Source organism: Mercenaria mercenaria, chromosome 12 (assembly GCF_021730395.1).
Source record: "Mercenaria mercenaria strain notata chromosome 12, MADL_Memer_1, whole genome shotgun sequence".
Lineage (NCBI taxonomy): Eukaryota > Metazoa > Mollusca > Bivalvia > Venerida > Veneridae > Mercenaria > Mercenaria mercenaria.
In genome coordinates this window covers 62,290,928-62,304,377 of record NC_069372.1, presented here as the reverse complement: position 1 = coordinate 62,304,377, position 13,450 = coordinate 62,290,928, and the positions used below count along the sequence as shown (strand labels likewise).

Below are 13,450 nucleotides of genomic sequence, written 5' to 3'. Positions count from 1 at the left end.
AGTCCCCCATGAATATTGATTAATCTACAGTAGTATTCATTTTTTTGACTTGAGAAATTAGTGGTATCTTACTTGCTAGGATTTCTTTTTTTTAAGGGCCCTCATGGCCAACTGGTTTAAAAGTCATTGACTTTGACACCTGTTGTGGGTCATGGGGTACAGAATTCTTTCATGTGAGGAAGCCATCAAGCTGGCTTACAGAAGGCATTGTGCTATATGTGCTGATGGTCTGGTTCTCAGAGCGCATTATTGATAAAATGTTAGCCCTTGATGCGCGGTATACATTTGGGTCCTATTCCTGAATCCACCACATAGCAAAACTGGCATGGTTTGCAAATGACCCCTCTTTGGACCAAACGAAGGACATTGTATACTATGGATGGTCGTGTTATGATATATGACTACAATACAAAAAGAAGTGTAATAGTTTTTACCTTGATTTGATCAAAAGAATATGTTGCAATAGAGAAAAAAAACCCATTTTTGCCTTAAAGGATGAAAATGTAGCAAGTAATTTGTTGCAGTCTAACAAAATTTAGCCTATTCTGCATGCATTTGATTTGCGCTTGATATATTCAAAACCAACTTACATGATATTATGTATTGACTTTTCTTGTTTTCTTAGATGAATTAGCAAAAAAGCTTTCATCGCATTTGTTAAAATGTAGAATCTACTTTTCTTTTGCATTGATTAAAGTAACTGCATGTATATGTATGATTTAATGGAAAATATGTAGCAATGTTGAATATAACGTCTGTACCAGTACCAGTTAAATACAATGAAATATAATCATATCCGCATATAAACATCACTCTATATTAAAAACAGCATTTGTATAATTGGTTGAAGATGTTTAAGGTTTCAGACAGAAAAGGAATTGTCTTTTATTGTGATCTAGTTTGAGTTCTTGTTTCCATTGAAATTTTACGTTTTGATACAGCTTATCCAATTATTCGGTTTATATATGTAAGACCTGTCCCATGTTTTATCACAAGAAAATTATTGTACAATTGAATTTACATACGGGTTTGAAAATTTGTAAAAATAGAAAGATTTTCCTAATTTCCAGACCTAAGTACTGTTTGATTTACCAGTTCAGTTAATTCATGATGAAGAGTCTTAGTAAGAAGTCGACGTCTTTAGAACTGTGTAGAAAAAATAGATCAAACACCTGCGGGTTTCATATTGCTGAAGATTACGCTTCATAGAGTCTGTCCTGTACTTAAAACTATGAAAATAAGTATTATTAGCTTGAATTTGATGTTAAGTGCTTGTATTTTATGATTTCAGACATTGAGAGTAAATCACAAGAGCCGCTAACCAAACAACAATCTAAGTCTGATGTGGGGTCAAGTTTTCAGGAATATTGTTCTCATTCAACAGACACTGCTGTGGATTCTAAACAACCTATCAGTGATTCAAATTTAAAACATGCTGAGAAATCAAGCACAGAACAGAACAAAAATAAGAAAACTGAAAATGATTCAAACATTATTTCAGACACATCAACTGAAAAGTTAGGTAAAGCTGAAGTGAAAGATGTTTATGATAAATCAGATGTTGAAATTACTTTACAGAAAGGAAGAACTTGCTCATCTTCTATGTTTACTCCAGTAAAAAAGCAAGCCCACCCAGAAAGTAGGTTTGACCCTGAAACTTTAGAACTGATTCGAGAGATTGGATCTGCATTATTGAATAGTCCAGCTAAATCTGAACTTGAAGAAAATGAAAACACAGACTTAAAAGAGGGTGAAAGTTTGGTCAGTCATTATGTTAAAAAGATTGAAAGAATATCAGGGGTTGCTAAACGGAAACGAGGTAAAGAGATTATAATTATAGACAAAAATGACTCTGTAGAAGAAAAGAAAACTGATCCAAGAAGCCCCTCTGGTAAAACTTGCATGACTAAAAGTTCTTCAGACTGTGAAAACAAACCTGGGACTTTAAAATGGAGTCCCGTTGCAAGAAAACAGTCTTTAACTTCTCAGTGTTCAAAGGAAATAGAAGAACAGACATCACCTCCAAATAAATCAGCAAATCCAAAATGGAGTCCAGTTTCGAAAAAAAATTCATTAGCTGCTATAGAGAAGCAATCCCCAGACTTCACAATCATAGACAAAACTAATAAAACAGCTATGAAATCTGAAGAAAGCCATATCGATAAATCAGATTTGTCACTGAAGCTCAAATCAGCAGTTTCTACAGATACAGATTCAGATAAATGTAAAGAAACTGAAAAAGAAGAATCAGAAGTTTGTTCTGTTAAAAAATTGTTAGGAAAGTTTGAACAACCAGAGCAGGTCTCTGGTAAAGTGACGCCAGTTTTTGGGTCTCCCAGCGTGTTAAGTCCATGTTCAAATACTCAGTGTTTTCCAGGTGCTAAATCAGATTCTTCAAACAGCAATGCATCCAGTCCCCCTTCAGCTTGTAGTTCACATTCCTCTGGATCAGAGGTCAAAGGTCAAGGACATTTATTCTCCAGGTCAAAATCCCCATTACTTCATAGACAGTCGGAGCCAGTGATTAATTTAAGCGAAAAATCAATGGTGATGTTTGAATCTAAATTAAAAGAAATGGGTTCTAGTTTGTACGATAGATCCCCAGTAAAAGAAGAAAGCGACACTGATGAATTAAAGGCAGGAAGTGGTCAAGGAGATGGTCCAGCTGCTCGACCAAAATCGGCAAGTTACGGGCCGGCAGCTGGAAGAAGGGTAAATCTCCATCAGTCACAGTCGGAAGATCAACAAGGGTTTACCTGGGAAGGAAAGAAAGTGAGAAAGTTGTATGGAAAAACTCATCCTCTCGCAAAATTGGAAGGCAGAAAATACAATGATTCAACACGCAAAAGTCCATTTTATAATACTATGTAATTTCATTAAAAATTACCACTTTTTGCTTAGTGAATAGTTATTTAAAAGCAGCTTATATAAGTTTAGAAATGCTCAAAGACAAGGGTCACTAATATAGATGTAATCATATCAAAGTGGAGTTTTGTATAAATTTCGAAGGGAAAAATGATGTAGATTTTTGTAAACTGGTATGAAATCTTCTGAGATTACTGTAAGATTATCAATATTTGCAAGGACAAATTTTCGTGGTTTAGTCAATCCATGTAGTTAAATCCCATTGAACCAGTAAAATCCCTTTCATTTTATGTAGAAAGGTCAGACTCCATGAAATTATGTCCCCATGAAAAAGATATATTGGTCAAAACCACAAAATTTCATACCCACAAAATTAAATGATGTTACAGCAAGTGAAACTGAAAACTTAAATTTCATTGATATGTAACCCGCTTAGTATGATTAGATATGTAATTCAAAACTAATACCCAATAATTGACATGTACTACTTTGTGATTTGTGCTTTTCATAGCATAATATCAGATGTGGTTTTCTTGTGTGAACAAAATTTTATGCAATTTAAAAACAGTAATAATGGTTTATCCGTAAATTCTCCACATAAATGTGTTCAAATCTTCAGTTTTTACACAGACTCTTTTCACAAAATAATAAATAAAAGCTTTAAATAATTGAAAAGTAATTCCTCTTGAACTTTTCAGATTTTTACAGATTACGGTAATTAAATTTCTTCCAAGAGTAACGTTTCAATCTCTTGGTAAGATTTTGGCATCTTACTTTTCAAAAGCTTACTTCTAATTTTTTGCATGAAATTATTACATCTTCATTTTAAACATTAAGAGGTAATTAAAAAAAAAAACTGCAATGAAATGCATAATTCACTCAGTAATTTTGTGACATGTGATACTCAATATTACATTTAATAAACATACCCCTGTACCACATCACATAATGTAAATTTTGTTATTCGTATTAAAGTGCTTTCATTCCATTTTGTTATCTAGTGTAGTGATACATGATATGTCTGTTCTGTTAACTAGTGTAGTGATATACATTGACATTTTTAATAACTACTCAATTTTCAAAAGTTTTATTACTCATTGTAACTTTAGTTATATGTATACTCCCATTTACAGTGTTGTGTTGTTTTACTGACCTGATAGACTTACCTTTGCTAAGGCATAGTACTGTTTATTCTTGCACTTCAATTGTTGAATTTTATGTAAGAATATCTGTTTTTTGTAGATACTCAAAGTTATGCACACCTGGTAGGCAGGCATCAGTTCTTTAAGTACAAATCTCAGTGCCATAAAATCCTCCTTAATTGTGCTTTATTAAAAAATTCACTGTACCGTTTTTCTCAGACTGTTGATATGAGTCTAAGAGAAAAAAGTTCGGTATTTTGGTGTTGGTATAAAAAAAGATTGACTGAAGTAAGTCAATGCTATTATACATTTTAACAGACTTTTTAAGTCGAAGTACATTGGACCTTCTTTTGTTTGTAATTTTGGACAAAGTTCTATAAAAAAAAGAACAGGTCAAAAACTATCATGAGAATATAGTGCGAAATCTTCCCCAGTCTCGTGTGAAGATACCTTCTTTGTATTTTACATTGTTGATTAAAGTGATGGGTTTTTTCATGAGAAAACAGCCAGTTGCAGTGATACAAAGTTTGAACAACACTGTTAATAACTGCATATATATCTTTTAATGTGATAATAAATTGGTTACAGGAGTTGTCAGTAAGGTGCATAATTCTGTCCAAATTTAGAAGATAGAAATATTATTTTAGACATGCTAATCTCCCATTCAGGTCAATAAAACAAGACAATGACTTGTACTGAAGCATTTTTTACCAATGTGTAGTTAAACCTCTTGTGTATACACGTCTACCATACCTTAGTCTTTCTCCTATATGTTTGTGTAGTTGAACATGTTTTAATTAAAAATCTAGGGCTTTTATCTTCATATGTAAAAATTGTAGGAAATCATGACATTGCAATACAATTTCAGACTATGTTTGTAGTATACTTCAGTTGTTTTTAAGATATCATTTTAAACTATTTTTACTAAAATTTTGACTGTGCATAGTAATCATTTGCTCCCATGAACAATTCTGCCTTTGTAGTGATTTTTTTTCTCTTGAGTAAGTTTTGTTCCTATGGGTAATTCTTTTTCTCTTGAGTAGCTGTTTCTCTTTAAAGTTATAGTTGTTTTCTTCAAAGATTGTTGCTCTATAGAGAAATTGTTATTCTCTTGAATAGCTGTTGCTTTACAGAGCATCAGATGTTCTCTTGAATAGTTGTTGCTCTGAAGAGTAATGGATGTTCTCTTGAATAGTTGTTGCTTTATGGAGTATCAGATATTCTCTTGAATACCAGTTGCTTTGTACATTAATGATTGTTCTCTTGAAAAATTGTCGCTCTTTAGAGTAATGGATGTTCTCTTGAATAATTGTTCCTCGGACGAGTATATTTTGTTTTCTTGAATAGCTGTTATTCTTTTAATTTCTGATAATACTTTATGTTTTTTAGGTAACATCGGTCAAATTCCAATGAATTTACATAATTTACATCTCAGTGTATTGACTAAATGTTTGTTTCCTAAATAATGAATAGAAAATTCTTTTTTATGCACCCGGCATCTACTGATGTGGAAGGCATATAGTGATTGTCTTGTCCGTCCATTCGTCTGTCCGTACGAGGTTAACCAAATGGGACCGTTTCATCTAGCATCAATACCCCTTACTAGAATGACTTGATACTAATGCAGATGTAACCTGTGACCATTCCTCATCTTCACACATCACCTGACCTCAGTTTGACCTTGACCTTGACCTCATTTTGGACTTGGGTTGCTTTATAGGGCCATCTCTTGGTTAACCAAATGGGACCGTTTCGTCTAGCATCAATACCCCTTACTAGAATGACTTGATACTAATGCAGATGTAACCTGTGACCATTCCTCATCTTCACACATCACCTGACCTCAGTTTGACCTTGACCTTGACCTAATTTTGGACTTGGGTTGCTTTATAGGGCCATCTCTTGGTTAACCAAATGGGACCGTTTCGTCTAGCATTAATACCCCTTACTAGAATGACTTGATACTAATACAGATGTAACCTGTGACCATTCCTCATCTTCAAACATCACCTGACCTCAGTTTGACCTTGACCTCGTTTTGGACTTAGGTTGCAAAATCTATCAACAAAGATGCCACCGGGGGCATCAAGCGTTTATTGAACGCAGCTCCTTGTTTTATGTCAAATTTCAGTTATCTTGAAGTAAAATACTTCATCCATTGGAACTGGGGATACCAAGTTTCAGCTGTATAGTATTATGCATTTGTTTCTTTGCATACTCCTGTGTGTTACGTCTTCAAGTAATGATGCCTACAAGCAAAATTTTTTCGTATATTCAGCATTCAAATATGACATATTCCTTTTCTCAGCATTTTCATAATACATACTTTAAATAGAGAACTGTATTCTAAAGCAGAAACAGCATAGAAGCATCAAAAAGAGATAAAGCCTTTGTCTCAAACCTCAGTGTTGACATACATCCAATTTTTGAAGCAATAGGTGAGAATGTTTTTTAAAAGTTACGCTTTTTGTCAGCATCAGCCTTTGTCAGAAGCTAATAATGATGATCCATCAGAAATTTCAGTGAAAGCTAATATTTGTAAGAAGTTAGAATTACTGATACATCTATTGTCTGAATTCAAGTTAAGATTTTGTATGTCCTTACAAGTTTGAATTTGTCGGTAAACATTATGGGCATTCTAAATATATAACTTGCATTTAAGTTACGTTTATAGGTGAGAGCATTGAGGTGTTTTTTCTTCAACTCGTATCAAGTTACAGAACGGCCATTACATTTGTTTTTAACTTTCCATTGTCAGAAATATTCTTCAATGTGACAAAAAGTAAATATTATTAATGAATTCTGCTATAAACATTGGTCAGTAGCAGTTTGATATAGTAGTACATAATTCTGTTTTTTTATTTTCAGTCATTTTAATCTTTATCATACCGGACACAATTGATTCTTCCTATACGACCAGTGTAGATCATGATCAGGCTGCATATCTGTGCAGTCTGATCAAAATCTGCACTGTTCGCTATTCAGCCAGTATCTTTTTGGTAAGCACCCATTTTAACAGTTAATGGCACTAGCCGAATTAAAAGATGGACAAGTTCATTATAGAAATTCAGCAGGATAAGGGTTAAACTACGTATGTGTATGATTTCAGACATGGTAATTATTGTTTTGTTTTATCTATCTGACATTGTAATATTGTTAACTGAGATTATTTTATGCTAACTGGTGAAATACTGAAAAATATCAGTGAGATATTTCTCTATATCACTCACAGTGCTGAACTTTTTTTTTTCAGATAAAATTATCTCCCTTGAAATATATTCTATAATTAACTCCCTTTGTTGCCTTTATAATTGCTGGTATCCTATTATTAGCCCACCATCATCAGATGGTGGGCTATTCAAATCACTCTGCGTCCGTGGTCCGTCGTCCTTCCGTCCGTCCGTCCGTCCGTCATTCCGTCCGTCCGTCCTTCCGTTAACAATTTCTCGTTATCGCATCTCCTCAGAAACTACCAGGGGGATTTTGACCAAACTTTGTCAGAATGATGTATTGGTACCCTAGTTGTGTCCCCCTGAAAATCAGACTGGTTCAACAATTTTTGAATGAGTTATGGCCCTTTGTTTATTTCTATAATTTACATAGATTTATATAGGGAAAAACTTTGAAAATCTTCTTGTCCAAAACCACAGAGCCTAGGGCTTTGATATTTGATATGAAGCATCATCTAGTGGTCCTCTACTAAGATGATTCAAATTATTTCCCTGGGGTCTAATATGGCCCCGCCCCGGGGGTCACATGGTTTATATAGACTTGTATAGGGAAAAACTTTGAAAAACCTCTTGTTCAAAACCACAGGGCCTAGGGCTTTGATATTTTGTATGTGACATCATCTAGTGGTCTTCTACTAAGATTGTTCAAATTATCCCCCTAGGGTCAAATATGGCACCGCCCCGGGGGTCACATGGCTTACATAGACTTATATAGGGAAAAAACTTTGAAAATCTTCTTGTCAATAACCTACAACATTCAAATTTGGACCACATGTATGGTTTTGAGTGGCAAGATGAACCTTGACATGAGTTGACCTTGATTTTGACTTAGTGACCTACTTCCACATTTCTGTAGCTACAGCCTTCAAATTTGGACCACATGCATAGTTTTGTGCACTGAAAAAAACTTTGACCTTGACATTGACCTAGTGACCTACTTTCACATTTTTGAAGGTACAGGCTTCAAATTTGGACCACATGCATAGTTTTGTGTTCTGAAATGAAATTTGACCTTGATTTTGACCTAGTGACCTACTTTCACATTTCTCGAGCTATAGCCTTCAAATTTGGACCACTTGCATAGTTTTGTGTACCGAAACAAACTTTGACCTTTACATTGACCTAGTGACCTACTTTCACATTTTTGAAGGTACAGGCTTCAAATTTGGACCACATGCATAGTTCTGTGTTCCGAAATAAAATTTGACCTTGATTTTGAACTACTTTCACATTTCTCGAGCTACAGCCTTCAAATTTGGACCACTTGCATAGTTTTGTGTACCAAAATGAACTTTGACCTTAAGATTGACCTAATAACCCACTTTCACATTTCTTTAGCTACGGGCTTCAAATTTAGACCACATGCACAGGATTGTGTACCGAAACAAACTTTGACCTTGACATTGACCTAGTGACCTAATTTCACATATATGAAGGTACAAGCTTTAAATTTGGACCACATGCATAGATTTGTGTTCTGAAGTGTAATTTGACCTTGATTTTGACCTAGTGACCTACTTTAAAAATTTCTCAAGCTACAGCCTTCAAATTTGGACCAACTGCATAGTTTTGTGTACCGAAATAAACTTTGACCTTAAGATTGACCTAGTGACCTACTTTCAAATTTTTCAAACTACAGCCTTCAAACTTGATGCACATGCATAGTTTTGTGTACTTTGTCCTTGAAATTGATCTAGTGACCTACTTTCACTTTTCTCAAGCTACAGCTTGCGAATTTGGACCACATGCACAGTGTTGTGTACGGAAATGAAATTTGACCTTGAGCTAGTCATTAAGTCTTGAAATTTGAACACTCAAAAATGGCACATTGGTGGGCGCCAAGATCGCTCTGTGATCTCTTGTTATCATTACATTAAAGCCATACAGGAGACATGTACAGCTAGATAATCCTATATAGGACAAGCTAGCTATAATAAACTTTGCAAAAGAAATAACAGTAGATCTAATGCGCTAGAAATGTTACCTTGCTGTAATGTAGCTATAGATACATATATAGTCTTTCCTCCACTTTTCATCGGTTCCTCACTATCATATGGTAGATTTTACTGGCGACAGCACATTTAGTTGGTTATTGTCTTAGTTTATTATCACAAGACATCAACTCAACCTTACGTAATATGCCAGCATTTCGTTGAAATTCTTCCCCACCCAGCCAGTTGTGTTCCAAATTCCATCCCTATTCGTTATGCTATACAGCTCCAAGACCAATATTTCCATTAAATCCATGATGATATTTAATTCTGCAGTTAGATTTTCCAAGGACTTTCGGATATTCCCCAGTTGTTTATGTTTTTTCGGGTTGTTTTTTAATCTGACCTTCAGTGTTTGTAAACAAAGCAAGCTTCTGGTTATTCAACGAACTGACGGCATTGACCGAGCAGTTTTAAATATGCTTACTTAACTTCTGTCTGTTGGGCGCGGATTGTGCATTTTTTAACAAAATATTTTAAATGTAGTTTTTGTTTTCAAAAACAAAATGGCGTCATGTTGATTTAACGGACCTAATCACCAATATTCGATAATAATGTGCCTGAGTGACCATGGTAATTTAGCAGATGCATCATATGTAACACGGTAGCCTAAATAAATCCTAATATCATCATGAAGTATTGGTCTTATTTGAACGTGTAAGCACGTAATAAACAGAAAATTCGTTGATCTTCACCAATTGGCATAAAATAAAAAGAAAATTTGTTTGTTTGCAGTGTGATATCGAAATATATCTTCACCGATAAGGGAGACAATTCTGATATTTTCACTTAGGCTCTTCCTTCGTGAAAATATTCAGTTGTCTCCCTTATCGGTGAAGTTATATTTCGATATCACACGGCAAACAAACAAATATCCTCTATATCTTTTATCATATATGAGCTGTGGAATGTTTTGATATTTTTGCTTTTTGCATTGCTGGTAAAGTTTTTAGTTGAAATTTTGAACTACAAGTTTGCAGGTACAAAGATATACTAAGTCCATTGTTTGCTAAAATATTTTTCATTAGATATGATTAAATCTGGAAAATCCTCATTAAATATAGATATTAAACTTGGCTAAATTTAATTACCTCGTGTTGAACTGCGATCAAAACTTTGTGTTATCTAATTTCAAGCGTTTGTTAAAAAAACTTCCAGGTTTTTTTGTAGCATTACATGTTTGTTCTGTGTTCACATATACATATGTAGTACATTTGTACTTTAAATCTAACTTACAGTAATATTCATACACACAAACCCCTTTATTTTATGTTTACATAGATCCTATTTAGAAATTGTTCATATTTTCAAACATGAAATTTGGGCATGATTTATCTCTAAAAAAATTAGCCTTGCCACGAGAAAACCAGCATAGTGCATTTGCGACCAGCATGGATCCAGACCAGCCTGCGCATCCGCACAGTCTGGTCAGGATCCATGCTGTTCGCTTTCAAACCCTATTGTAATGAGGGAAACCATTAGCCGCAAATGCACTTTGTTGGTTTTCTCATGGCACGGCTCAAATGTTTTTAATGTTTTAGGTTTTTCATAAAAGGAAGTTTTAGATTTTTCATAAAAACACTGAAGAGCATTCCCATTTTAAAAATAAGGCCACAGTTCAAAGCTCTTGACCTACATGTATGTCCCACTTGGAATGTCACTAACATCAGATAATTTGCCTTTCAACACTGTAGCTTTTAAACTCTGCAAGGGATGTAGAACTCTTTTCTTTTTTCCTATGAGCTTTGATTTTTACCGAAGATTTTTGTGCCTCAATTTTTGCCCAGAGGGGCACCTTGGGTCTTCCACTACCATTAAAACCTGAAAAATCATACTAATTGCTTAATATTATATCACTGTGACTTCGAATTGAACTATAGGAACAGGGCTTACGTATAGATTCTCTTTACATTACGACAGAAATCTTACATTTTCTCTCTCATGGTTACTTGAAAAAGTCAAACAGGTATAAAAAATATGTCCACATACTGTCTTAAATATCTGAATTCTTTTTGAGAAGTATCAATAGTTTGTAAGCAGACAGAAAAAGATGTGAGACTCCAAAATACCTTTTTACATCTATAGATTAGTCCATTATACCAGAGTAAAATTACATACTGCATATTAAACAAAAAGTGGGGAAAAAAGCCTTAATCAAATACTTGAGTTCCTTATTTCAGAAAAGTGAGATATGATTATTTTACGATTTTTTAATCAGTTTTATTAGGGTTTAGTTTAGATGTAGATAATGCTTTCAAGTATTTATAAATGACTAACTCTACAGACTTAATGTCTGAACAGAGAGTTTCTTTATATCAATTTTAATTGAATGTTATGGCTGATTTCTTAGTACCTCACAATTTGAACAAATCATTTGCAGTTAGAATGTGTGAATGTTTTTGTTTTTGCGTTAATTTTATGTTTTGGGAAACAGTAAGTAATTTATTTCCAGCATGTCACAAGTTTATTTTTGCTCAGTTTAGAGCATCTCAAATATTGAATTCTTTTTAAAACGTCCGAGTTTTTTAAGCCAGCCAGTGAATTATGTAAAATGTAGACACCAGAATAACCATGACCGTTCCTGAATTGTTTAATTAAATTGGGCAGATTTGTATAAAACTTAAATGAACAAATTTCTCATAGTTTCATCGATTTCTTACAGATATGAAATACATTGGTCCCATTAAAAAACCCACACACTTAAAACAGACCTGATGTATTTCATACACAATGAAAACACGTTCCTGAAGAGAAAAAATTATACATGTCAAATCTTCATATCAGTGCAACAAGTGGAGAATTGTACATGAAGATGTGCTAATCTATATTTTGGAAGTGTCCAGATGAAGTAGATCTTTCAGTTGAGGTTTATCAAAAAAACATATCAGTTTGCGGAGTAGTGTTAGTCTGGCATGCAGCCATTACTGGTAGATAGATGAGCTGCGCAAAGAGAAAACCAACATAGTGCATTTGCGACCAGCATGGATCCAGACCAGCCTGTGCATCAATGCAGTCTGGTCAGGATCCATGCTGTTCGCTAACAGTTTATCTAATTGCAGTAAGCTTTGAAAGCGAACAGTTGGTTTTCTCTTGGTGCAGCTCAGATGATTGTTGTGCTGTGTCATCTGTGTATAACATGTCAACAGAACTTTGAACATTTTGTTGGTTTTAAAATACAGATTGTTTCTCAAATACATTTTATTCATGTGCAATCTTTTTTTCTCTCGCATATTGACAATTTTATATGACTAAATAAAACTATTTTAACACAAAGTTTCATTTTGTTGTCACTAAACAGATAGTAAAATTGTGTTTGAATTTCCCCATAATTATACATGTACTATAACTGGGGCCTCTGTGGCTGAGTGGTAAAGGTTGCTGACTTCAAATCACTTGCCCTTCATCGATGTGGGTTCAGGCCGTACTCAGGGTGTGAAGTCTTCATGTGAGGAAGCCATCCAGCTGGCTTACGGAAGGCCGGTGGTTCTACCCAGGTGCCTGCTTGTGATGAAATAATGCAAGGAGGGGCACCTGGGGTCCTCCTCCACCATCAAAGCTGGAAAGTCGCCATATGACCTATTATTGTGTTGGTGTGACGTTAAACCCAACAAAATAAATGTTGTGTAACAGAAACAGAGATGATTTTTAACTCACCTGAGCACCAAGTGCTCAAGGTGAGATATTGTGACCGGACTTTGTCCGGCATCTGCCTTGTGAACACTTTAGAGGCCACAGTTGTGACCCAATCTTTATGAAACTTGGTCAGAATGTTTGTCTTGATGATCTCAAGGTCAAGTTCGAAACTGGGTCATGTGGGGTCAAAAACTAGGTCAGTAGTCCAGATCTTAGGAAAAGCTTGTGAACACATAGAGGCCACAGTTGTAACTCAGTCTTTATGAAATTTGGTCAGAATGTTTGTCTTGATGATCTCAAGGTCAAGTTTGAAACTGGGTCATGTGGGATCAAAAACTAGGTAACTAGGCCAGATCAAAGGAAAAAGCTTGTGAACACAAGATAGAAACCAGAGTTGTGACTCGCTATTTATGAAACTTGGTCAGAATGTTTGTCTTAATGATCTCTAGTCAGTTTCTAATCTGGGTCATGTGGGGTCAAAAACTAGGTCACCCGGTTAAATCAAAGGAAAAGCTTGTGAACACTCTAGAGGCCACAGTTGTGACTCAATCTTTATGAAACTTGGTCAGAATGTTTGTCCTGATGATCT

At 34.7% G+C, this 13,450-nt stretch overlaps 1 protein-coding gene across 9 annotated transcripts in view; it reads left to right on the top strand.

The window, feature by feature from the left end:
• LOC123534909 (protein phosphatase Slingshot homolog 2-like) overlaps window positions 1-12,501 on the top strand; it is a 72,574-nt gene extending 60,073 nt beyond the window's left edge. For all 9 annotated transcript variants that reach the window (XM_053520209.1, XM_053520208.1, XM_053520205.1 and 6 more), the window contains one exon: window positions 1,292-12,501. In XM_053520209.1, the coding sequence (XP_053376184.1) occupies window positions 1,292-2,871 (1,580 nt within the window). In that variant the 3' untranslated portion in view covers window positions 2,872-12,501. The remainder of the gene's footprint in view (window positions 1-1,291) is intronic.
• Window positions 12,502-13,450: the final 949 nt, after the last annotated feature.